This window comes from Coregonus lavaretus (assembly GCF_964263955.1).
Source record: "Coregonus lavaretus genome assembly, chromosome: 20".
Taxonomy (NCBI): domain Eukaryota; kingdom Metazoa; phylum Chordata; class Actinopteri; order Salmoniformes; family Salmonidae; genus Coregonus; species Coregonus lavaretus.
The window spans coordinates 20,250,301-20,273,909 of NC_140007.1; the positions used below are offsets into that span (position 1 = coordinate 20,250,301).

The following is a 23,609-nucleotide window of genomic DNA, read 5'->3' on the forward strand; positions in this document are numbered from 1 at the left end:
GCTAAAGCTGACATTACGAGAAAGCTGTTCCGCCCACAGACATTTAATGACGCCTACTTCATCTAACTCCACGAAAAGCTGCCTGTGTGGAATAAACTAGCCAGATTGCTAGCTATAGAGATGTAGGGAGTTTAAGAAGTTAACGTTAGCTAGGTAATGTTAACAGTTAGCTAGCACCCTACGTTAGCTAGCACCCTACCGAAAGAGGGTCAATACTCTTCGACCTAACATATTCATAATCAAGAGATCTCACCGGTTCCAAACATACTGGGGGTTTACATGATGAAAATGAATGCACATCTTTCTTCATAAACGTTTTCGTTTGAGTCTTTCCAGAAGTAAATTAAACACAGATTTAGCTGTACCAGAAAATTGACTGTAGCTACACCAAAGATTTTGTTCATTGTTCTGAGGCTACACCCCAAACAAAGGATGTTACACATCTCCATGGTAACCTTTGTTACCCCCAAATGCATTTGATACATTGACGTTTGGAGGGTTTACAGCGCCACACTCGTCATCTTTAGAAACGCATTGGCAACGGGACAGAAAAGTAGCTACACTACCTACAACAGTTGAGATTATTTTACATCCAGTGAAACAACCAGGCCAAGTCAGAAGCAGTGCTGCTATAGATCTGAATTCAAGGTTTATTGATTACGTCACCAAATGCTTGGAAGATTACATCACAATATGTATATTTATTTTACAGTTTGTATTTCTCCCATATACTGTATATTTATGTATAGATCCCCTTCCTTTAGGGAAAAGTAGAATTCCATAGTTGGAAGAGGGAGGAATGCTTCTCAAAAATATTTAAATGCACTTCAAATAATTACATACATCCTTGTTTTTAAAAAATGCAGACAGGATTAAACTACAAATGGTAAAGTCGGTAGCTATACGCCAACATGTTTAGGATTAACGTTTGGTTTTGCTTCATTCTTTCTCCTGTCTGGTGTATTTTCACTGAAAGGCTGAGAAAGTACTGGAAAGTTAATACATGAGAGGGCTCTGTTTCACACATACTCCATAGGTGTAAAACAGAACAGGGAAAATAGAAAAATAGAACCGTTTGATGGGATAATTAAACGTCATCCTTGCTATATACCATGAGCTTTGCCTTGTAGACCTTTAAAGGACAATAGATTCATTCTAGAAAAAAGCAATTAATTCCATTTTGCACTCAGAATATTAGAACCCTCCAAGGCTCAGTTTGGGGAGGAAACATAGGAAATGTGAAACAGAACATGCAGTAGCCTTTCAACAAGCCCCTCAAGTAAACTGGCATGTAATATCGCTATAAAATAAGTATTAAAAAAATAACATAAATTATGAGTAAAATAGGGAATGTTATAACAGGCCATAGTGATTCACATGATAGAATGAATGGGGAATGGTGGCAGGTGAACAACCCGACAAGTGCAGCCATAGGGCTTATCTATTAGGGCTCTCTGGAACCTGTGGAGCCCCTAGCACAGCAAGCCATTCCTGTCAATGGTCATCCTAGAGTGGGATGCTGAATACAGGTTGTACTACAATACAAATAACACAGGAGGCCAAAAACCAACATCAAATTAAGAGGACATTTGACATAATGAAAAGGTAATAGGGATGAGCCTTGGCATCAGGCCTATCAGTTGTTACAATATTTTTGGATCAGATCAACAAGCGCATCACAATAAGAGAGACACTGAGGATACTTTAGTGTCTTATAATTTGCTTATAGACACAGGTTTCCAATGAGCTTGTCTGCCAGTGGTACTTTTCAGCATATTCAGTAATTATTCTTCATTTGCTTTAGCATTTGGATATGCATGTTTGTTCATTCTTAAAAACAGAAAGTAATCAAATCAACAAATGGGACAAACAAACAAAATCAGGTACAGGATATATATAACAGCATCAATAAATTATTGTAGTTCATTTTCCATTACATTTGACATTTAATGTCAGAGTGTTGAGAAACCGTCAGTAGAGAGCTCTGTCCCGTCACAGTGCTTTTCTCCCAGCAGGGGTTCTAGAACTTCTAGGGGGAGTCAGTCTTAAGGGGTCATGGGGCACCAGACCTTATCACCAACACTCCAAGCCTTTCCTTTGCAGAAGATAAACAGGAACTGATGACTTTCAAAGCAAGGGTAACAATCTTTGCTTCAATCTCCTGCATCACTACACACTCCCCTACTCCTGATAGGGGAGCTCCCAGACTCTACATACACCTCAGTGTCCCACCAGCCACCAGTCTTCCCCATTCCATCTCCAGACCCTCCTAGGGCGCTGGGGGCCTTGCCTGGCCCATCTCAGGACCAGCGATGTGGAAGACGGAGCCGATGCGGAGGAAGAAACGGCGCAGGATGGCGCGGAGCTCTGGGATCAGGTCAAACTGCATCATCTCACATAGGTGCGGGTAGTAACAGGAGGCATGAGGCTTGAACTGAAGAGGGGGGAAAAAGAGCAGGCTATTTAGCATCAAACCGACATATGCACATTAAGCTTAGGGTGAGTGGAGTGTGATGTCAATGAGTGAATTGTTTGAAATATGGCCAAAGTTGAACGTCAACATTGTTTGTTTAGATACGACCAGGTAATACACCTGTAGGTGGGATTTGCGAAGGGGAAACCTTTGTTAATCAAAGTTAGAATAACCCCTAAAGATGCGATTGATATGTGCACAGGAACTTGTTGGTACCTAAGCTAGTGTCCTTCCTTTTGTTACTCAAATTTACATTTTAGTAATTTAGTAGTCGCTCTTATCCAGAGCGACTTAGAGGAGCAATTAGGGTTAAGTGCCTTGCTCAAGGGCACAGACAGATCTTTCACCTAGTCGTCTCGGGGATTCGAACCAGCGACCCTTTGGTTACTGGTCCAACACTCTTAACTGATAGGCTACCTGCTGCCCCAAATCAACTTTAATATAATTCAAGAAGTAAGAACAATGCTAAAGTTAACTGACTGGATGCCCTATATGGGAATCTGCACTGAACCGAGAGTCTAATTCAGAGATCCTTGATGTAGCAGAGGCATCCCAAGGCCCCGGGGGCAGTCCCTGGTCTGCCTGCACACATCTGATGTCCTCTTTTACATACCCAGGTCATTACACAGACAAACTGTCAAATAATCCATCTCCTTCCTCTACGGAAGTCAAATTCATTGCCTAAGGGGAAAGGAGGCCAAATGTCCTACGGCTTGTTAATCAAACCATTTTCACTATTAGTTACTCCAATTGGACATCAGGGGAAATGGACAGTTCTTTTCATCCCTCTTACTGACTTGGGATAGATAGTTGAAATGGTGCTGGCAGACAGTACCTCACATAAACAGTCTTCATGTGTTAATAATACAATTAAAAAAAACTGATCAATCTTGTGGAGCATTGTCACTGCAAGCAAACCGCAGTTCGTTGTGAGTGTGTGCAAATATTTCAGTTCATGTGTATGCAGGTGTGTGTAACTTGTGAATAAATGAGTGTGTGCCTTGTCGTCGGTCAGTCGAAGAGTCCTGGTGAGCAGCAGGAGGAGCAGGCTTGTCCAGGCCTCTCTGTGGCTCTCAGAGGTCAGGCTGATAAAGTAGGCCAAGGCCTCACTGCACACACTGAGGAGGAGAGGACAGGACACACAGGACCAACATTACCACATATCTCACTACCAGAGGGGGAACACCCCCACAAACCAATGATGAAGAACCTATTACAGCTGGGCCAATCAGGGAGACTAAGGATGACATGATGTTTTGGCCTACCCCGGCCAAAACCGGACAACGCTAGACCAATTGTGCGCCGCTCCCTATGGGACTCCCAATCACGGCCGGATGTGATTCAGCCTGGAATCGAACCAGGGTCTGTAGTGACGCCTCTAGCACTGAGATGCAGTGCCTTACATTTACATTTTAGTCATTTAGCAGACACTCTTATCCAGAGCGACTTACAGTTAGTGAGTGCATACATTATTTTTATTTTTCATACTGGCCCCCCGTGGGATACGAACCCACAACCCTGGCGTTGCAAACGCCATGCTCTACCAACTGAGCTACATCCCTGCCGGCCATTCCCTCCCCTACCCTGGATGACGCTTAGCCAATTGTGCGCCGCCCCATGGGTCTCCCGGTCGCGGCCGGCTACGACAGAGCCTGGATTCGAACCAGGATCTCTAGTGGCATAGCTAGCACTGCGATGCAGTGCCTTAGACCACTGCGCCACTCGGGAGCATAATGGTCTTTATATAGAGCTTTTCAAGGACCCAAAGTCGCTTTACAATTGTAAAGAGCTTTCACACCATGATCCCTCTCCTCCCCGTCTTTCCCTCCCCTGGACACTCACAGTAGCAGCCGTGTCTGGATATCAGGCCAGGAGTCCTGGAGCTGCCGGTCAGAGTACATGCGGAACAGAATACGCAGGCTACAGGCCAGGCTACTCGTCTCCTGCTTTAGCAGATTGGGCTTCGACTTCCCCTTAAATCCTGAGACACAGAGAGAGGCAGACAGCCAGACATATATATGAAATTAGATGGACAGTCAGACATACCACAGAGATGACAAGAGCATCCTGTATCAAAAAAAACATTTATATGACTGACTGGCAGATTAGCTCATATGATAGATCTAAACACACCAGAGAGAGACAGACAGTTGAACTTACCTGCTCTCCATAGTGCAGTCCTCTGCTCGTTGTTAGAGTTGAAATCTCTGGCGAAGGTGTGTGACTCCAGCAGGCAGTCCAGCAGCTTGAAGAGGTGCTGGGAGGTGAGGTGTCTGTACATGCCCTGCTCCCCCTGCCCAGGGTCCCCCACCTCTGCAGCCTCCTCCAGAGCGTCCCTCTGGGAGAGACACAGTACAGAGCCTAGGTCAATCCTCCAACAACGTACAGTACACCCAAAACACCCTACTAAGTTTATGCATAAAAGCCCTGATTACATGTGAATAAGCATCATGACTTTAGTTTAGATCCATTGTAGTTCAGCTCCATTGCGACAAAGTTTAGGTTGTGGCAAACCTGTGCAGCAGCCATATTTTCTGCATCTTCCTTCTTGCTGGTTGCCGGGTAGAAGACAATGTTGTCAATGGTCTGGATCAGCTCCAGCTGCACTACACACTTGATGAGCAGTCCAGCAAACAGCTTCTGGTCTGACACTCCTGCCACAGACACAGAGCACAGTGGCATCAGGAAGACAGATAGGAACCCATGAGAGACTGAGGTCAAATGTGGAAAAGTGGAACATGACATGAAGGATGATGGGGTACGAGAGAGAAATGTGAATTGAGGTGAGAGGGTCAAAGGTCTCTGTAATTCGTTGCATACTGGCATGGGGTTTACCCTTCCAGGTCTCATCGCTGGCTGTGGATATTTGGCTCTGACCTCCTCTCTCTGACAGGGCCCTGTCATAGCTGCTCTGGGACTGGGTGTCAAAATCCACATCCTGTAGACAGAGTCAGAGTCAATGAGATCCATGTCTAACCAAATACAGCTCTAATTTATCTGCATGTTTGTCAGAGAGAACAACTCATGACACGAACAAGGGGCTAGATATTTTCACTGCCCATATACTCATGTGTGTCTATAGTCAGGCTCAAAAGCTTTTATTTGACTGTCTGAAGCTTCATAAATGTTATTGTTTGCCCACCATGTGTTTCCCATCACCAGCCTCCTCTTCCTGACCAGCTGGTCGCCATGTCAACAGGCTGTTGAAAGGAGAAAATAGAATGTGCACATCGTCAGTCATGTGGTCTATTGAATGAAGTGTTTCCTGTGTCCATGAGTCACCATGGCCTGCTGAAAGCCCTGCTCATGACTACACAACATCTGACATCCGACTTGTTCTTGTAATACAACACCATAATGTCTTACTATAACAGTGTTTTCTGTTTATGTATTCAAATAAATATTTAAAACCACACTGAGAATTACTGTTGGATGCAACTTGTTCATGGTGATGGGTTGCAAAAGTGAAAACATCAGCGTGACAGACAGGCCGGCAGCAGAACTCACGCGTGTGGGCTGGTGGTCTGGAAGATGTCCAGCATACAGGAGCAGGTGACGTTCCACACCTCTGGGCTAAACTTCTCCCCATTCAGGATGACCAGGTTCTCTAGGCAGTTAGTCCCTGACCGGGCCAACTGCTCATTATCTGGGGTAGTAGAGAGAAGATAGTGGTGTCATTCACCATTACGTCACCTAACTTCAAATTCCTGGTAAATGTTACACATAGAATATTACAGTAAATACAGCTTGAATTTAATGAGTTAGGTGTGTGTGTGTATGAGTCAGCTGCTGTGTTTTTCCCCTCTCTCTGGTGTGTGTGTGTGTGTATATATATATATATATATGAATGAGTCAGCTGCTCTCATTTTACCCTCTCTCTGTTGGGAGTAAGGGACCTACCTTGTCTGACACACCACTGCAGCTGAGTGAAGATGTCAGCCAACAGGACCTCACTGAGAGGCTCATAGAACTGGGTGAAAACGTCACAGATGGCGTACAGGGCGTGGTTACAGGTCGTGGTCATCCACTCATGCTTCTACAAGAAGTCACAGGACACAAAATACACCCAGACGAGCAACACAACAAGGTTGAGTGAGTGACTGGTGCAAAAGCCAGCATTAATTACAGAAATGCCTACTCAAAACAAACAGTCATACAGTGGAACCAATGACAATCCCTACAGCCTCTCACCTCCGTCTGCTGCTCAGGGAGCTTCATATTGTCGAAGATGCGGAAGACGATGCGGAAAAGGTCATGCCACCAGTGCTTTTCAAAGGTGTGTCCATAGCTCTTCATAATCTCAAACATCACAGTCAGACCCCTGTGACAGAAAGACACACACATCAAGCATACATGAATGCTTATTGGGCTCAAAGCACTAGATGTGTGGTGCCTCTACACATGTAGGGTGAGCTAAGGGTCAGATTCCTTACCTTGTCCTGATGTCCAGCTTGCAGCGGTTGATGATGCAGGACAGCTCAAAGAGGATGGGGAACCAGCCTCTCACCCACACCCGGTCCCCTGGGGCCACGTTCATGTCATCACTGGTGTACTCCCGCAGAGCCTGGGGACAGACAAGGAAGACCCATCAGAGGAACATCAGAGGAACATCATCATGATGGACAGGCACCATCATGTACTCCACCATGATGCAAAAAATAAACCACTATAAAATGCTCTTCAGTTGCAGGCTTGATTAGAAAGCACTTCAGTACTTTGTGATCTAGGTTTGGGATGTGCTTTGGAATTCTGTGGGATGCCTACCTGCGGCCGTTCAGCCACATATTTAGCACAGTGGCGTATGAGCCGGATGGCCTCCATACTGGTGTCAGGGAAGGCAGCATTGCACACAAACTCAGACAGACACTTCACTGCATCCTGGAAGGAGTCTATGGCTGCTGCAAAGTGCTGCTGAAACGTGTTCACTGGAGGAGAGAAAGGATCAGTATTATTCAGCAGTCCATTTCTCTACCGAGCTGGCTATGCCCTCGGAGCCAAAATGGTGGTTGAGCCCCAATCCTAATGTGTTGGTACTCACTGACTATGTGGCCAGTAGTCTGGAAGGCCAGCTCCACAATGTTCTCGTCGTGATCCGAGGCGGCCTGGTGGAACACAGAGAAGATATTCTTCCAGCCGGAGCGGATGTTGGCTGCCTGGGAGTTGACCATCTGGGCCACACAGCGGATCACCATGTCCCTGATAGTGGGAGATCTGTGGAGGAAAGAAAGAGAAGGAGAAAGAGTCAATCGTTTGTGGTGAGTGTGTGATTTGGTTCTGTGCTGGCAGGGTTTTTCCACCTCATCGTATCCCCTAGATTGTTCCAAATCACCTCTGCCTCTTTCCTTTTACTCCTCTCATATTTTCCTCTCTCCCTTCCCCCTCTTTCCCCTGATCCAGTCTCTACCTGTTCTTCTTCACAATGTGTTCAAATGGCCGGAGGAAGTCCTTCTGGAAGCGGAAGTTAGCCAGCTCTCCTTTCTCCAGGAACTTCATGGACAGCTGCCTCAGAGAGTCCACCGCAAAGATGGCCACGTCCTCGTTGGGGTTGCAGCCCACCTGGTGGAGGAGCAGACAAACAGGCATAGATAGCAGGGCATCAGACTGCGACCATTTAGTCGCATTCTGCAACCCTTTTGACTTGGCTGTGCAAGTAAAACATTTAAATTGGTCACATCAGTGCAAGCTGAACATTCATTGCATGGTCACCTCACTCAAAAGTTTCAAAACGTCCTATTTGTTTGGTGGCGAAAACCAGTAAAGCGCATTATCCTCATGATTCCTGTAATGAAAGTGTCTGCCCTGCCCCTGGGCCGGTTTCCCTGGGGCCTGCTGCTGTAATGAGCGAGCCACTCTCTCCCCCAATGTGGGCTCCAGGATAGAGAAAAAAGGCTTCTGAATGTATAACATTTCAAAATTCAACTGTGGGAAATACATAGCTTTGGAAGCAACTACTGTTGTTCTCAACTTTCTGTGGATATAATTTGTTTAATGTTGAGCTCAATAGCAACTATTTTACAACCAAGATATTTGATATGGCTTTAAGATACAAAGTACGCATCAGCCATTGCGACTGCATAAGGTAGCAGGCTACAACTGCAAAGTTTTTTTAGGATATTACATTGACTGTTAGATTAACACTAATGTGTTTTCACTTCCTCATGTGGTGAATTAGGCCCAAAATAAATTAGCCTATGATATTAGTGCACATAAAGATGTAGGCAAATTCATCTCTATCGAACAACACAATTCTGAAAATTCTGGAGCCCTATTTTAACAGTAAAATATAACAACAATACCCTACTGTCAACTCACAATTCATGACAATCACTGGATTAAGTTGCACATCAAAATATCTTGAATCATGCATTCCTGCTTGGACATGTTAGATGAAACAACGTATTTCTTGAATAGCCTACCATCTCAGTAGTCTATTACACAGTCTAAAGCACTGTGAATGACTTTTTTTTTTAAATGTCTATTGTGTAACGCCGCAGAAAAAGAAATGGTGACCAAATCATGGGCTGGTGCCACCAAATGAAAAGGTTAGTGGCACCATTACAGCCAGGGGAAAATGTTAGTCTGGAACCCTTGATAGGCTACGTCTCTGCATAATCAGGTAAGATGAATAGATTTAGACTACTGCTGGACTAACAATGCTCAATCTCTGTTTCTTAGTCCAGGAATATGCTTAATCTGGTTCCAGGACACCTTCCTTACTGAAGATAGGAGCTCACCTTGTTGAAGTGGTCTCCGATGACCTGCCAGATGCGTGACCACTGCAGACGGATGCGGTTCATGTTGTAGTAGGAGATCTCTACTATCTTCTGCAGACTGAACATCCTCGGCTGGTGAGTAGAGGCTAGTTCATCCATGGAGACCGCACACAACCACCGCACAAAGTCCACTAGGAGGACACAGGACAATGTCAGTAAACACACACATTGCCAGTCAGATACATGTGGAGAAACACACAAATCTACTTACCAACTGCATTTCCATCTAGCCTTGTGGAACCAGTGAAGATCCTGCAAACAACAAATACAGGTAAGATTTGGAAGCCATGTACTTCCAAAAAGCACAATCCAGATAGAATCACATGGACATAAACAATAAAGAATAGATGTCTGCTGCCATGGATGTATGTTGAACATGTATCTCTCTCACCTGTCAACAGCCACCACCACGCTCTGAGAGCTGGTCTCTCCAACTGACTCCTGGATATGAGCCATCTGCCTCCTGTCTGGACCTCCCACCAGAGTCCCTGCAACAGGAAACCCATTTAAGACACACCATTTAACATAATATGCCATTTAGCCAACACTTTTATCCAAAGCGACTTACAGTCATGTGTGCATACATTTTACATACGGGTGGTCCCGGGAATTGAACCCACTATTCTGCCGTTGCAAGCTCCATGCTCTACCAACTAAGCTACAGTGGATAGGGTGTCCAATCAAAAACACATATTTGACCAATGGGTAAAATGATATGTTGTGTCGATAAGCCTCTAAGAAAACCAATGGTCCAAACCCCATGTCTCCATCACAATCCGTTCAAAAGTTAGTTTTTACCCTTGTAGGATGGCCAGAATTAGGGTGACTAAATCAATGGAGGCCAGAGACAAAAAGTGGTCAGAAATCAGTCAAATTGCATCGCGCCAGCTAGGCTGGATTCTGTGCAAGAATTAAGGCCACTGGCTGACAGGCTGGCTCACTTTCCCCGTTTGAACTCGTCATCTTTCTTCTCGAATCCGCAGGACATAAAACAATATAGAGGTAAGATGGATATCGATTTGAGACAATAAAGTATTTTCATATTTTAGTATATACGCTTTTTACATTAATTCGAAAATTCCAGTTCTTTTTAAAAGATTTATCACAAAAATAAGCGCATCTCTGTGAAATGTCAATGGCGCACTGAGCGTATATCAAGATGTATATTTTCAAAGCCTTTTACATTTAATTCAGCTCGTCATGCTAATTTTCCTTTTTGCCAACCACGGAATCCACTTTGAAGATGACGACCACAAAATGTAAAATCCTCAAAAGTTATGAGAAACCTGCACCGCTATGTCAACAGAGCTCGGTACTTATTTTCGGATGTACAGTGGGGAAAAAAAGTATTTAGTCAGCCACCAATTGTGCAAGTTCTCCCACTTAAAAAGATGAGAGGCCTGTAATTTTCATCATAGGTACACGTCAACTATGACAGACAAATTGAGCTTTTTTTTCCTCCAGAAAATCACATTGTAGGATTTTTAATGAATTTATTTGCAAATTATGGTGGAAAATAAGTATTTGGTCACCTACAAACAAGCAAGATTCCTGGCTCTCACAGACCTGTAACTTCTTCTTTAAGAGGCTCCTCTGTCCTCCACTCGTTACCTGTATTAATGGCACCTGTTTGAACTTGTTATCAGTATAAAAGACACCTGTCCACAACCTCAAACAGTCACACTCCAAACTCCACTATGGCCAAGACCAAAGAGCTGTCAAAGGTAAGCAGCTTGGTTTGAAGAAATCAACTGTGGGAGCAATTATTAGGAAATGGAAGACATACAAGACCACTGATAATCTCCCTCGATCTGGGGCTCCACGCAAAATGAGTAGGGTCAAAATGATCACAAGAACGATGAGCAAAAATCCCAGAACTACACGGGGGGACCTAGTGAATGACCTGCAGAGAGCTGGGACCAAAGTAACAAAGCCTACCATCAGTAACACACTACGCCACCAGGGACTCAAATCCTGCAGTGCCAGACGTGTCCCCCTGCTTAAGCCAGTACATGTCCAGGCCCGTCTGAAGTTTGCTAGAGTGCATTTGGATGATCCAGAAGAGGATTGGGAGAATGTCATATGGTCAGATGAAACCAAAATATAACTTTTTGGTAAAAACTCAACTCGTCGTGTTTGGAGGACAAAGAATGCTGAGTTGCATCCAAAGAACACCATACCTACTGTGAAGCATGGGGGTGGAAACATCATGCTTTGGGGCTGTTTTTCTGCAAAGAGACCAGGACGACTGATCCGTGTAAAGGAAAGAATGAATGGGGCCATGTATCGTGAGATTTTGAGTGAAAACCTCCTTCCATCAGCAAGGGCATTGAAGATGAAACGTGGCTGGGTCTTTCAGCATGACAATGATCCCAAACACACCGCCCGGGCAACGAAGGAGTGGCTTCGTAAGAAGCATTTCAAGGTCCTGGAGTGGCCTAGCCAGTCTCCAGATCTCAACCCCATAGAAAATCTTTGGAGGGAGTTGAAAGTCCGTGTTGCCCAGCGAAAGCCCCAAAACATCACTGCTCTAGAGGAGATCTGCATGGAGGAATGGGCCAAAATACCAGCAACAGTGTGTGAAAACCTTGTGAAGACTTACAGAAAACGTTTGACCTGTGTCATTGCCAACAAAGGGTATATAACAAAGTATTGAGAAACTTTTGTTATTGACCAAATACATATTTTCCACCATAATTTGCAAGTAAATTCATTAAAAATCCTACAATGTGATTTTCTGGATTTATTTTTCTCATTTTGTCTGTCATTGTTGACGTGTACCTATGATGAAAATTACAGGCCTCTCATCTTTTTAAGTGGGAGAACTTGCACAATTGGTGGCTGACTAAATACTTTTTTCCCCCACTGTATTAGGTTATGAAATCCGATGCTAAATGCATCATACAGGGATGATTTCTGTATTTTGAAAGTTACGTATATTGAAAACTTGCTTGCTGACAAGCAAAACATTGTGACTATGTCAACAATGGACTAATGAAACAGATAGTTTTTGGGTGGAGTTTTCCTTTAATGATATGTTAGAGAAAGACCCCACTGAATGATTCAGAGCATTAATAATCATACTTGTCTTGGTAAAATGTATTTTATAACATAAGGAAGTGAAATGTATTCAACAAAGTGCGTTTTCACCCACTCTGGGCAGAGTGGGTGGATACCCTTCAGAGGACCACATCTTCACACACACCATTTACACACTAACTGTCCCTGATTTTCAAAGCCCTGTGTGACCTACCCAGTCCCAGGGGCATGAACTCCTCTCCCCCGATGGGGAAACCCTTGATGCCAGCCTGACTGTCCCGGACCACTCCAGAGATGTAGCGTGTCTTCACCCCCGTGCCAATCAGCTGGGCCAACTCCAGCTGGCTAATACACCGCAGGATCTGCACAGAGAAACACAGGGCAAGGGTTAGAGGTGAACCTCCATGTTCTGTTCATGATGTCTCTACCAAGTCAAGTGCTATGCTCTCTTTCCACATAGAGACACACAGATATAATATGGGTTGGATTTCTGACAAGCAGAAGAGGAGATGAGAGGCAGGGTTGGGAAAGCCAGGTTGGCTATATGGGAGAAGGCCTGACCTACCTCATGCCAAGAGTTGCCCAGGTAGTTTCCATCTGTGTGGGCCACAGTGATGAGGGTCTTGATGGTGTCGATGTTCTTCTGCTTCATCTCAGTGATGCTGGAGCTGGCTGTAAGCAGGGTGAACCGAGCCAAGGCTTGGACATACGCATCCCTCTCCAACTGCACAGTGCCGCGGAGACACATAGAAAGACAGACGAGTCATTCAAAGATAACAAACACAGACAAAACTGGCTTTTCTAGGAGTTTCAAGTTCATGTTAAGCATATAACTATGTTTGATGGAGGGGGGGTTTAACAAAATAAATCATATTCCACAGATAGTAAAGGGTGTTAGGATGATACATTCTATTATTTTGCTGTGGCCTCTGACCTGCATACTGAAGATACAGGTGATCCTGATGGCACAGCGGATCCCCTCCAGACACAGAGAGGCCACCTCCTGGTCATCACAGTCCTGCAGCCCCACGCTGAACGCTGCCAGGAGAGGGGTCCACGCCAGCTGCAGCACACACGCAGAGCACACACTTCAATCCTTTCCCTCCGTAAAGAGCATCGGTCATACAGCCATCTTCTGGCACACATTCACAAGCATTATCCATCAGCCACTGCAGATGGTGGTACAGTAGTTCTAATGAAGTGATAATATAATAGTATATGCCATTTAGTAGATGCTTTTATCCAAAGAAACGTACAGTCATGCATGCATACATTTTACGTATGGGTGGTCCCAGGAATCAAACCCACTATCCTGGTGTTGCAAGCGCCATGCTCTACCAACTGAGCTACAAAGGACAGTCATTGCGAGGGGTGGCTCTGCTCTGCAGTACCTTAAACATGGGCCTGACATGTTCCAGGTGGGTGGCGCTGAAGAAGGGAGCCTGGGCGTGGCTCACAGCCTCCATCAGGGCCTTGGCTGTCTTGGCCATCTGTTCCATCTCCACGTTATACAGCAGACGACGCTGCTTCTCAGTGGCTACACCTGAAAAGAAAGAGAGCGCATAGATTATCACATGACCAACACCTACTTTTTCATGGTAACCTGTAGGCTTACAATTCCCACTAAGCAGGGTGGTGTGGGGGTTCAGCTGATGCATAATACATACAGTATTAGATCATTTGTCACAGAGCCATATATTTAGAGAGTTAGGACATTGAGGTTTCTGCATTATGATGCATTTACATGAAACTACAACTTTCTATGGCAGCCATGTTTGCTCACCATTAACATTAATAATAATATTTAACTTGTAAAGGACATTTCCCACGCTCAATGCTAATAACATTGGGGAATATTTAAACAATGCTATGTAAGTGAATGTCTAGAATTAGAACAATATTCAAAATTCTAAAATTTGGCCCAACTCTAAATATATGGCTCTGGTTTGTCATATCCCTGTTATCTATACTTACTGTGCTTGCTAGTCTTGGGTGTGATAGTGTGCTCCTTGCTGTCCTTCATGGCGATTTTCTTGCCAGCGATCTCATCGTATATGGAGGACAGGTACTCCTCAGGCAGGTCCTTACTGTCATTGATACCACGGTTCATTTTGATGTACTGCTCCTTTGTCATTTTGTTCTTCACCTGTACAGGTAAAATAACGGTGGGGAACAATAGTGAATACAAATAACTGGAACTGGGTGTATGGACAGATGAACAGGCTAAATAGACTGATTGGATGGTGTTCTGACCTGTGGACTGTGCAGGTCGGTGGTGAGCATGATGATGGAGTAGGCCAAGACGTAGGCCGTGTCAGCACTGGCAAACTCCGTCTGTCTGCAGGGGCAAGAGGTTAGGGGCAGTTGAGGTAACAAGGTGGTGCATCAGTAAACCACTGGACATTGCCTAATGAATATTCAATGAGGCTACATCCACACAGTCTCTATAATTGAGGATGTTTTCTATGACATGTTTCCAGAGCGTGTATGCAAACTCAACACCTCCCCCTGCAGGTAGCAAACAGCCACTGACATATCTCACTTACCCCTGGTTACACTCCAGATATCGGGCAGCAAACTTCTCCATGAGCCTGTCAATTTTCTGGGCCTCTCCGGGGAGCCGGAAGCCCTCCAGGAAAGCTCTCAGAGCAGAGACAAAGTCCCGGCCACAGAAGTCCAGCTGGTCCACATAGCTGTACATCACCTCCTTGTTGAAACGCACGTTCTCCCCCAGGTACTCCCCCACTTGGGTCTAGAGAGAGCAAAAATGAGCAAATGATGAAGAGCTGTGTCAGAGACAGGAAACTCTTTCAAACCTTTTTATTTATTTTATATAAATATAACCACGTAGGTACAACAAATTCTGATTTACAATGACAACCTGGTATTTACGATGACGATCTGGCATCTACAATGACAACCTATTCTCGTACAACCTCGAGTCCGAACACATCACAATAACTTCCTGTTGTTGCATACTCTAGAGAGAGGCAACCAAATCAAAGTCCTTCATGTTTGTACAGTGACACAAGGTTGTGATGAGGTGCTCACCGTGTCCAGGCGCTCCTCTTGGTGCAGAAACTGGGCGATGTCCTCTGCTGTGTTTCCCAGCATGCCTTGGTCTTGTAAGAACTGGACACCTCGCTTGGGCTTTTTGTTGAAACTTGAGAGATGGAGACAAATAATCTATGGCTACTACAGATATACGGTATCACAAGATAGGCAGTGTTAATTTTGGCAGCCATTTTAGATTTAGTTTGAGTCTTGACTAAAATACCTTTTAGTCTTAGTCACATCATCCTTCTCAGTTTTAGTTATTATCAGTCAACTAAAACTCTGGACAATTTTAGTCTTGTTTTAGTCAGTCATTTTAGTCACATTAGTCAGTGTATTTTTTCCCATGAAATAATTAATATTTAACTTGCATCATGTGCACATTAAGATAGCCTGGTCCAACTAGGCCTACTATCCCGTCATATAGCTGGCACATTGCTATTGTGGCAGATTGTAACCAATGCCAGCCATGATTTACCATATAGGCTACAAAGCCTTTGCTAAAGATTAAACAATTTAGGCATACAGCGCTTTTTCCCCCAATCCTAACCCTGCGATGAGGGTAAATAACAGTGATTCCTTTAAAAAGAGGAGAATATAAGCTTTCCAACAATGCCAGAATTATTCATGTTCATTATTCATTATCAACTTCTAAAGAGAGTGAGTGACTGAAGTGATCTCCTGGGAGCTGTGTGGGAGAGCCAGGCAGATCAGCTCAATAAGACTGAGCAACTTAAAGACGTTCATTCTGCCAATAAGAGGATTGCATTAAATATTCTGCAAAGGAATGCCTGCTTTTAATTGGACAAAACAGATGAAAAGTAGCTTCATGTCAAATTGAACGTCCATTAGTCTCACATGGAATTCTCATCTCGTCACATTTTTGTCAACAAAACTGAAAACTCCTTTGGTGAAAGTTATCATTGTTTTCATGGCATCTCGTCTCGTTATCGTCATTAGCTTTCATCAGGAAAAACAATAGGTAGTTGACAAATATTTTTCGTCAGTTATTGTTGACGAAATGAACACTGCGAGAGACACAATCTCCCAGACTGACATATAGACAGAGTCAAATAAAAGACAGTTAGAGGGAAGGACAAAGAGAGTGAGACTCACAGCTCAATGCCGTGCTCAATGACATCCTTCTGCTGTTTGATGACCTCATACTGTTCTGGGTGGTCAGGCTGGGAGGACTGGACACTAGATGACATGGTGGAGTCCAGAGAACTGACGCTGTCTCTACGAGACGCCAGGTGGTCAGGAAGCTTCAGCTCCGGACCCTCACCCTCTGACGGACGCTCCTGGCCTGGGTCACACACAGACACACAGCAGGGTCAAGATACACACAAGCCTTCTGTTTAGGCTGAGAGGTGCAGCTAGACACCTGGGTTTCCGTTAATTGCCGGATTTTGACCGGTAAAATAAAATCCAATAAGTACAATTGTAGCCAGCCAAATTGTCCAGGGATGCATATAATACATTCCGATTTCGCACTTCAGCACCATTGTCTCACTCTTTGCGCAATGCCTTACGTGTATACTCCTGCTGTGTGTGTGTGTGTGTGTGTGTGTGTGAGTGAGTGAGTGAGTGAGTGAGTGAGTGAGTGAGTGAGTGAGTGAGTGAGTGAGTGAGAGTGAGAGAGGAGCCTTGGGTACTGTTGATTTTGAAGATGGAGGCCTTTTTCATTGAAGTAAAATGAAAGTTAGAGAGTATGCCTATAGTGAAAAGCCTACAAGGGGAATGTCCTCCGTACGGACAACTTTTAATATTGTAGTGGACAAATATGAGAAGAACATTGGTGCGGCCAAATGCAGGCTACTGTGCAAGTCGCAATTCAGGTAGGATGCATTTTTGTTCCATATTAATTTTATCATTATTGTTATTATTGTAGGCCCATTTATTAATCTAAACCAGTTCTTTAAATATGCAAAACGTGTTTGTTTTTTTCATTCTGTTGATATATTTTCGTTGGCTAAATTATGTTCGAACTGTCTAATTGTGTGCTCTGTACTTAGGTTATATGTAGGCCTGTGTTAAAATAAATATCATTAGCCTATTGCAGTAATTTGTTGGGTATGGTAGGCACTAGCCTTTCTTGGTAATTTCTGCAATATAGCCTGTTTGAAAGTTTGAAAGTGTTTTGTTTTATTCTGTTGAGCCATTTTCTTTGGCCAAATTAAGTTCCTACTGTAATGTTGCGTTTGCCGCAATATAATATCCTGCTTGCATTTTCCCTATAAACAATGGCTTGACTTACATCTGATATTACCCTAATAAAGTTTAGAAACATTTGTGAAGGTTTGGTGTGGTTATTAGCCTATTATACTGCAGGCCTATGATATGAAGGCAGTGCGCACGGGCACTCCAACTGACTCCGACAGTTGAACTTGAGGTGAGGTTGAATGTTTTAGGCCTACCAGAGTTCCTCCTATAATCTAACAATATAATGCTTATCTTTATAGCCTACACATGCAATTCCCTGATGCATTCAGTGCTCAAATCTCTGACAGCTGAACCGTGAGGTGGACAATTGTTTTAGTAAAGTAAAAACCAATAAAAACGATAGGCTATAAAGTTTTGCATATGCTACACATCGAAACACAAGGAAGTGTTTTTGTAATTTGTAAAAGGCTGTTTAAGGACACAAAGGCTGTTGAGGACATGTACATGTGGCTCATTTGGTCAATATCCCTCATTTATTGATGGCCCGAATGGGTTACACACCCAATACACATTTCCCCAATGTCAGATAAATGTAAATCTTCTCAGTCCTAACGGAAACCCTGCTACCCACACAGACACAGCTAGACACACAGCTAGACACACACTGCTCATTCCACTCACCGAGGTTGGCCTGCAGGTTGGGGTTGACATACATGTCTCTGCTCCACTCCACCATGCATTTCAGAATGGACACCAGACACTCCAGACCCTTCTTACGCAGACTCAGCTCCTGCAATTTGTCTCATGTTAACCAGTCTGTCACATACTTCACAGAGCTCAAAAATATTTTCTACCCTAGAGAAACAGCTAAACGACAGACAAAATCCAAGCATGATGTCAACATATTTGGTAGAACTACTGAGAGGTCAGTGTGAGGTCACCTGTAGAGGGGTCATCCCCAGCTCCTGGCCACTCCTCCCCATGGCAATCTTAGATAGATCGTTAACCAGCCGCTCAAAGATGTTGGCAGCGTTCAGGTCACAGTCGTAGTTTACATAGATATCCACCACACACTGAGCATCTGGGGGTGAAGGGTTTGAAGATAAAAATGAGACAGGTCTCGGGGTTTAGTGGTATATGTACATAAACAGCAATGCGCACTAAATGTGTCCATCAGGCTTGTGTGTTTTTACCTGCACATATACGTGTGAGGGTCTGAATGACCATCCACTTGTGTTCAAAGGAGCTAGATGATGTTTCCAGGATGGTCAGGAAAATCTCCCTGAAAAACACCTGAGAGAGGTAGAGAGAGGGTGGGAGTGAGGGAATGAAAAGTGGTAAGTAGTTGCATCATTTATTTATATTTTCCATTCCATGTTGCCTATTATGAATTGAGTAAAAGGACTCAAAATCACAGATGAAATCGACGAATCCTGTATCCCGTACCTCGATCTGCATCTTGAGGTGGACTTTAAAGTGGGAGAGCAGGGTGAGGAAGATGGCGAGGGAGAGCTCGAACACCTCGGGCACAGAGGACACCCCGTTCTTGGAGAGGGCCACACACAGGTACTGCTTGATGGCGTTGACAAACATCTCGTGGGTGCGGAAGACGGGCCCTGCCCCCTGCAGCACAGACAGCAGTAGCTGCAGGGACACCACTTTGGAGCGCAACTCATGAGACCTGAGGAGAGGGGGAGAGAGAAAAGGGGAGAGAGGAGTAAGACGGGGAGAGGAGAGAGACAGGAAAAGGCAATGAAGAGGGGAAAGAAGGAGAGTTGGAGAAAGGAGAGACGACAAGGACATGGGAAAGAGCCAAAGAAAGGGAGATGTTGAATAAATATTCAACAGTTTAGTATATGAATGTCTTGTACAGCACGTCACTGTCTAATACGTTTGGATGCAGTGATCAGGCTCAGCTTTCATTTGCTTATTCAGACTCCCAGCTTTAGGGTTTTAGATTACAGCAACTGAAGAAGCCCAGTCCAGAATGTAAAACCTCCAGCAAACCTCAGTATACTGATCTTCAAAACGCTCTATATATCAAGCAGCAGCTATTTACAGTGCCTTCAGAAAGTATTCACACCCCTTGACTTTTTCCACATTTTGTTGTTACAGCCTGAATATAACATTTATTAAATTGAGATTGTGTCACTGGCCTACACACAATACCCCATAATGTCAAAGTGGAATTATGTTTTTCTAAATGTTTACAAATTAATAAAAAATGAAAAGCTGAAATGTCTTGAGTCAATAAGTATTTAACCCCTTTGTTATGTCAAGGCTAAATAAGTTCAGGAGTAAAAATTTGCTTAACAAGTCACATAATACGTTGCATGGACTCACCGTGTGCAATAATAGTGTTTTAAATGTTTTTTTTAATGACTACCTCATCTCTATACCCCACACATACAATGATCTGTAAGGTCCCTCAGTCGAGCAGTACATTTCAAACACAGATTCAACCACAAAGGACATCTATTGGTAGATGGGTAAAAATAACAAAAGCAGACATTGAATATCTCTTTGTGCATGGTGAAGTTATTAATTACACTTTGGATGGTGTATCAATACACCCAGTCACTACAAAGACACAGGCGTCCTTCCTAACTCAGTTGCCGGAGAGGAAGGAAACCGCTCAGGGATTTAACCATGAGGCCAATAGTGACTTCAAAACAGTTACAGAGCTTAATGGCTGTGATAGGAGAAAACAGAGGATGGATCAACAACATTGTAGTTACTCCACAATACTAACCTAAATGACAGAGTGAAAAGAAGGAAGCATGTACAGAATACAAATACTTCAAAACATGCATCATGTTTGCAACAAGGCACTAAATTAAAACTGCAAAAAAATTTGGCTATGGAGGTTTTTGGGGGATAAAAATAAATATAATAGAGCTAAGCACAGGCAACATCCTAGAGGAAAACCTGGTTCAGTCTGCTTTCCACCAGACACCGGGAGACAAATTCACCTTTCAGCAGGGTTGACATACTTATCTAATCAAGATATAACAAATGTTCTAATTTTTCTTCCACTTTGACATGAGTATTGTGTCGATCATTGACAAAAAATGACAATTAAATTCATTTGAATCCTACTTTATAACAAAATGTTGAAAAAGTAAAGGGGTGTGAATACTTTCTGAAGGCACTGTATATAGTATTGTGAAGAGAAAGCCAGGAGAAACTTGGACTTGGATTAGGTGATGAGACCAAGGGAGCAGTAGTGTGTGTGAACAGAGGAGAAACTAGGGCTGAAGGACTAGTGGATCATGTCTCACTTTGGGTCAGGGGGTCCGTCCGCCAGGGGCTTCATGGAGAGCTTGCAGAGGGAGCGGAAGACTAGGAAGGCATCTTTCTGCAGGATGTGGGAGAAACGAGCAGCGTTCTGGCCACCCTGCATAGACTCTGCATCCTAAAGACAGAGAGTAAATAACTTTAACAGAACAGCTTAAACTATACTACGCAATTGTCAATATGTAACTAAATGACCATAACTATGTATAATGCATAGAGGCAAAAATAATCAGGAATCACTGTTTTCTCCCATAGAACCTTTGATGTGACGCACCCTCATTCCACGGATAAGAGCTAACTCACCAGGATGTCTGTAGAGGACACTGAACCACGGTCATCCATAATGCCGTTCATCTGGTTCGTATCTGTCCTGGGTCTAGGGGGCGCCACCTCCGCCTGCTCAGGCTCAGGGGGATGATCCCCTTCTGTGTGGAGAGGTGGAACAGACCAGTCAGATACAGGTGTGTAAATGATAGCCAAGACAAGCCCTGATTAACAAACTCTGTCCAATCACTCCACCTATGGTTACAACCAATGACTAACCTGGTGCGGTCTGGGGCTGTGGCTCTGGTTCAGGTGCTGGAGCCACTTCCTCCACCACCTCACTCGTTGGTTGCTCTGTTTGCTTTGAATCGACTTCTGATTTCTCCTCCTCTCCTACTCCTGATCTCTCCCCCTGCCCTACTTCTGATTTCTCTCCATGCCGCACCTCGGAACGTTCCCCCTGCCCCACTTCATCCCCTTCTTCTATTGGCTGTTTTACTGTTGGTGGTGTCTCTGGCACTGGATCTTCAAAAACTTTTGATAAGAAAAGAAGATGTGTCAAATGAATGAGGATGATGTAGGCTTCAGAAATGTCATGCAATAGAAGCATATGATCTACGCTAAGTATAAATATACTCAAAGCGAATACCTGGAGGTGGTGTCTCCTCCCTCTTCTCCTCTGTAGCAACCACATCCTCCTCAGTCTTGCACTCCTCTGGTTGGCCATTGATGGAGGGTGTGTCTGGGGCCAGGGGCGTGGTATTGAGGTCTGGGGTGCTGGCCGCAGGAGAGGGGGTCCCACTGAAGTCTAGGGTGTGGTCTGACCGGGGGGAACCGGACATCCGCCCAGGGGAAGTGGAAGGGTTCTGATGGGGCAAACACAGTCTATCCTTCTCCTGCTCGTGAGACACCAGAGCCTGTATAGATGCAGGGAAATGGACAGACCGGTCATGATCAATAAAACTTGTCAGACCACCAAACAGCATGTTAATAACAGCAAATTAACAAGTCAACCAGTCGGCTCATAAGACTAGGAGACAGACAGTTACACACTGACAAATACACTTATGGAGAAATGATTGAGACACAAAGAGGATATCCATTTCCAGTCTAGATTCAATCAATATTATTTTCCATCTCCATTACACAATCAGCTTGCTTTAAGAGGATACAGACCAGGGTCTATGACGGAGCCGAGTGCTTTGTGTAGATTACTGTATATATGACCAAGTAAATATGAGACTGAACTGGGCTGGTCTGGACAGTATACTGACCGCCTGTGTCTCCATGCGGGTGAAGATGACATTGAGCATCTGTGTGAGCGTGGCCTTGGCGGTGGTCTGATTGATGAGGTTGCGGCTAGCCAGGTAGATGTTGTAACAGGTACGCACAGTCAGTAGTACAGTCCCCTCATGGATCTCAATGTGAGGGGAGGTCACTGCAGTCAGGAGAGCCTGGAGAACAGAGTCAGGACAGTCAGGGGAAATAGAAGAAAATCATGTCTTTCACTACCTTTGTGAATTATAGATGTTCAAATACGGTAGGAAGGCTGGTCAGTCCAATAAAACCTATTATCAACAGTGATAATACTGGTGGCTTGTATGAACAAGACAGACTTTGGACCCTCAACTTTGGAGTTGCACTATGTGAAACTTAAATGAGCTCTGGTTATGCATGGCTGCTGTACAGCCATAAAAGACTGATTTGCCAGCGGATATACCTGTAGGATCACAGTGGGGAATGGGAGGTGGGAAATAATGGGCAGCAATTTGTCCTGAGAGGCAACTAGGCTAAATATAGTACATCGGTATAAATATGTAGCTATAAATAAAGGAGAGGTTTAAGATTAATGGAGTCCCTGACAGACTCACCTTAATGATTTGCAGCTGCACCCCCTCGTCTGTCTGTGGGCCCTGGAAGCAGTTACAGATGGTCTCCACCAGCCGGTCGATGAGCCTCTTCCCTGGAGCACTACTGTCAGGGGCGTTCCCTGTGATGTGGCCATAGGCAATGAGCTTCTGCAATAGGGGAAAAGGAGAGACGAGAGATTGCGGAGAATGTATGCATCTGTGGCATTTAGGAACATAACTCTGAGGAGTTGCACAACAGGTGTAACAACATTTTAACTCCACCTAGTGGCATTTACAAGTAGGGACTTACAATTACCTTCCACCCACAATTGAGTCCCGGCTCCCTCTCACAATTACAAATGTGTGTGTGTGTAATTTAATGTGTACAATTGCGTACCTGTAGGGCTGGGAATTGCCAAAGACCTCACGATACAATATTATCACGATACTTAGGCGCCGATACGATAGAGTGGGGAGAACAAGTATTTGATACAAAGCATGTAGAGGTCTGTAATTTTTATCATAGGTACACTTCAACTGTGAGAGACGGAATCGAAAACAAAAATCCAGAAAATCACATTGTATGATTTTTAAGTAATTAATTTGCATTTTATTGCATGACATAAGTATTTGATCACCTACCAAACAGTAAGAATTCCAGCTCTCACAGACCTGTTAGTTTTTCTTTAAGAAGCC

General features: G+C 44.2%; 1 protein-coding gene across 2 annotated transcripts in view; it reads right to left on the reverse strand.

Moving 5' to 3' along the window:
- Window positions 1-636: 636 nt before the first annotated feature.
- The window catches only part of LOC311147784 (brefeldin A-inhibited guanine nucleotide-exchange protein 2-like), a 34,276-nt gene continuing 11,303 nt past the window's right edge, over window positions 637-23,609 (reverse strand). The window contains exons 4-39 of one of the 2 annotated variants that reach the window (XM_084184562.1): window positions 22,935-23,081; window positions 22,338-22,517; window positions 21,713-21,980; window positions 21,343-21,597; window positions 21,103-21,224; window positions 20,784-20,917; window positions 18,949-19,183; window positions 18,696-18,795; window positions 18,444-18,583; window positions 18,184-18,292; window positions 16,456-16,645; window positions 15,337-15,448; window positions 14,832-15,037; window positions 14,539-14,623; window positions 14,260-14,431; window positions 13,677-13,828; window positions 13,220-13,348; window positions 12,851-13,009; window positions 12,500-12,647; window positions 9,638-9,734; window positions 9,458-9,498; window positions 9,208-9,377; window positions 7,878-8,029; window positions 7,512-7,684; window positions 7,238-7,398; window positions 6,907-7,037; window positions 6,665-6,794; window positions 6,374-6,509; window positions 5,981-6,119; window positions 5,616-5,673; window positions 5,309-5,411; window positions 4,988-5,127; window positions 4,634-4,811; window positions 4,316-4,454; window positions 3,474-3,591; window positions 637-2,434 (exon numbers count right to left, since the gene is read on the reverse strand). In XM_084184562.1, coding sequence (XP_084040688.1) covers window positions 2,270-2,434; window positions 3,474-3,591; window positions 4,316-4,454; window positions 4,634-4,811; window positions 4,988-5,127; window positions 5,309-5,411; window positions 5,616-5,673; window positions 5,981-6,119; window positions 6,374-6,509; window positions 6,665-6,794; window positions 6,907-7,037; window positions 7,238-7,398; window positions 7,512-7,684; window positions 7,878-8,029; window positions 9,208-9,377; window positions 9,458-9,498; window positions 9,638-9,734; window positions 12,500-12,647; window positions 12,851-13,009; window positions 13,220-13,348; window positions 13,677-13,828; window positions 14,260-14,431; window positions 14,539-14,623; window positions 14,832-15,037; window positions 15,337-15,448; window positions 16,456-16,645; window positions 18,184-18,292; window positions 18,444-18,583; window positions 18,696-18,795; window positions 18,949-19,183; window positions 20,784-20,917; window positions 21,103-21,224; window positions 21,343-21,597; window positions 21,713-21,980; window positions 22,338-22,517; window positions 22,935-23,081 — 5,274 coding nt within the window. In that variant the 3' untranslated portion in view covers window positions 637-2,269. Of the gene's footprint in view, window positions 2,435-3,473; window positions 3,592-4,315; window positions 4,455-4,633; window positions 4,812-4,987; window positions 5,128-5,293; window positions 5,412-5,615; window positions 5,674-5,980; window positions 6,120-6,373; window positions 6,510-6,664; window positions 6,795-6,906; window positions 7,038-7,237; window positions 7,399-7,511; window positions 7,685-7,877; window positions 8,030-9,207; window positions 9,378-9,457; window positions 9,499-9,637; window positions 9,735-12,499; window positions 12,648-12,850; window positions 13,010-13,219; window positions 13,349-13,676; window positions 13,829-14,259; window positions 14,432-14,538; window positions 14,624-14,831; window positions 15,038-15,336; window positions 15,449-16,455; window positions 16,646-18,183; window positions 18,293-18,443; window positions 18,584-18,695; window positions 18,796-18,948; window positions 19,184-20,783; window positions 20,918-21,102; window positions 21,225-21,342; window positions 21,598-21,712; window positions 21,981-22,337; window positions 22,518-22,934; window positions 23,082-23,609 lie in introns of both variants that reach the window. The other variant, XM_084184561.1, reaches the window with a different exon arrangement.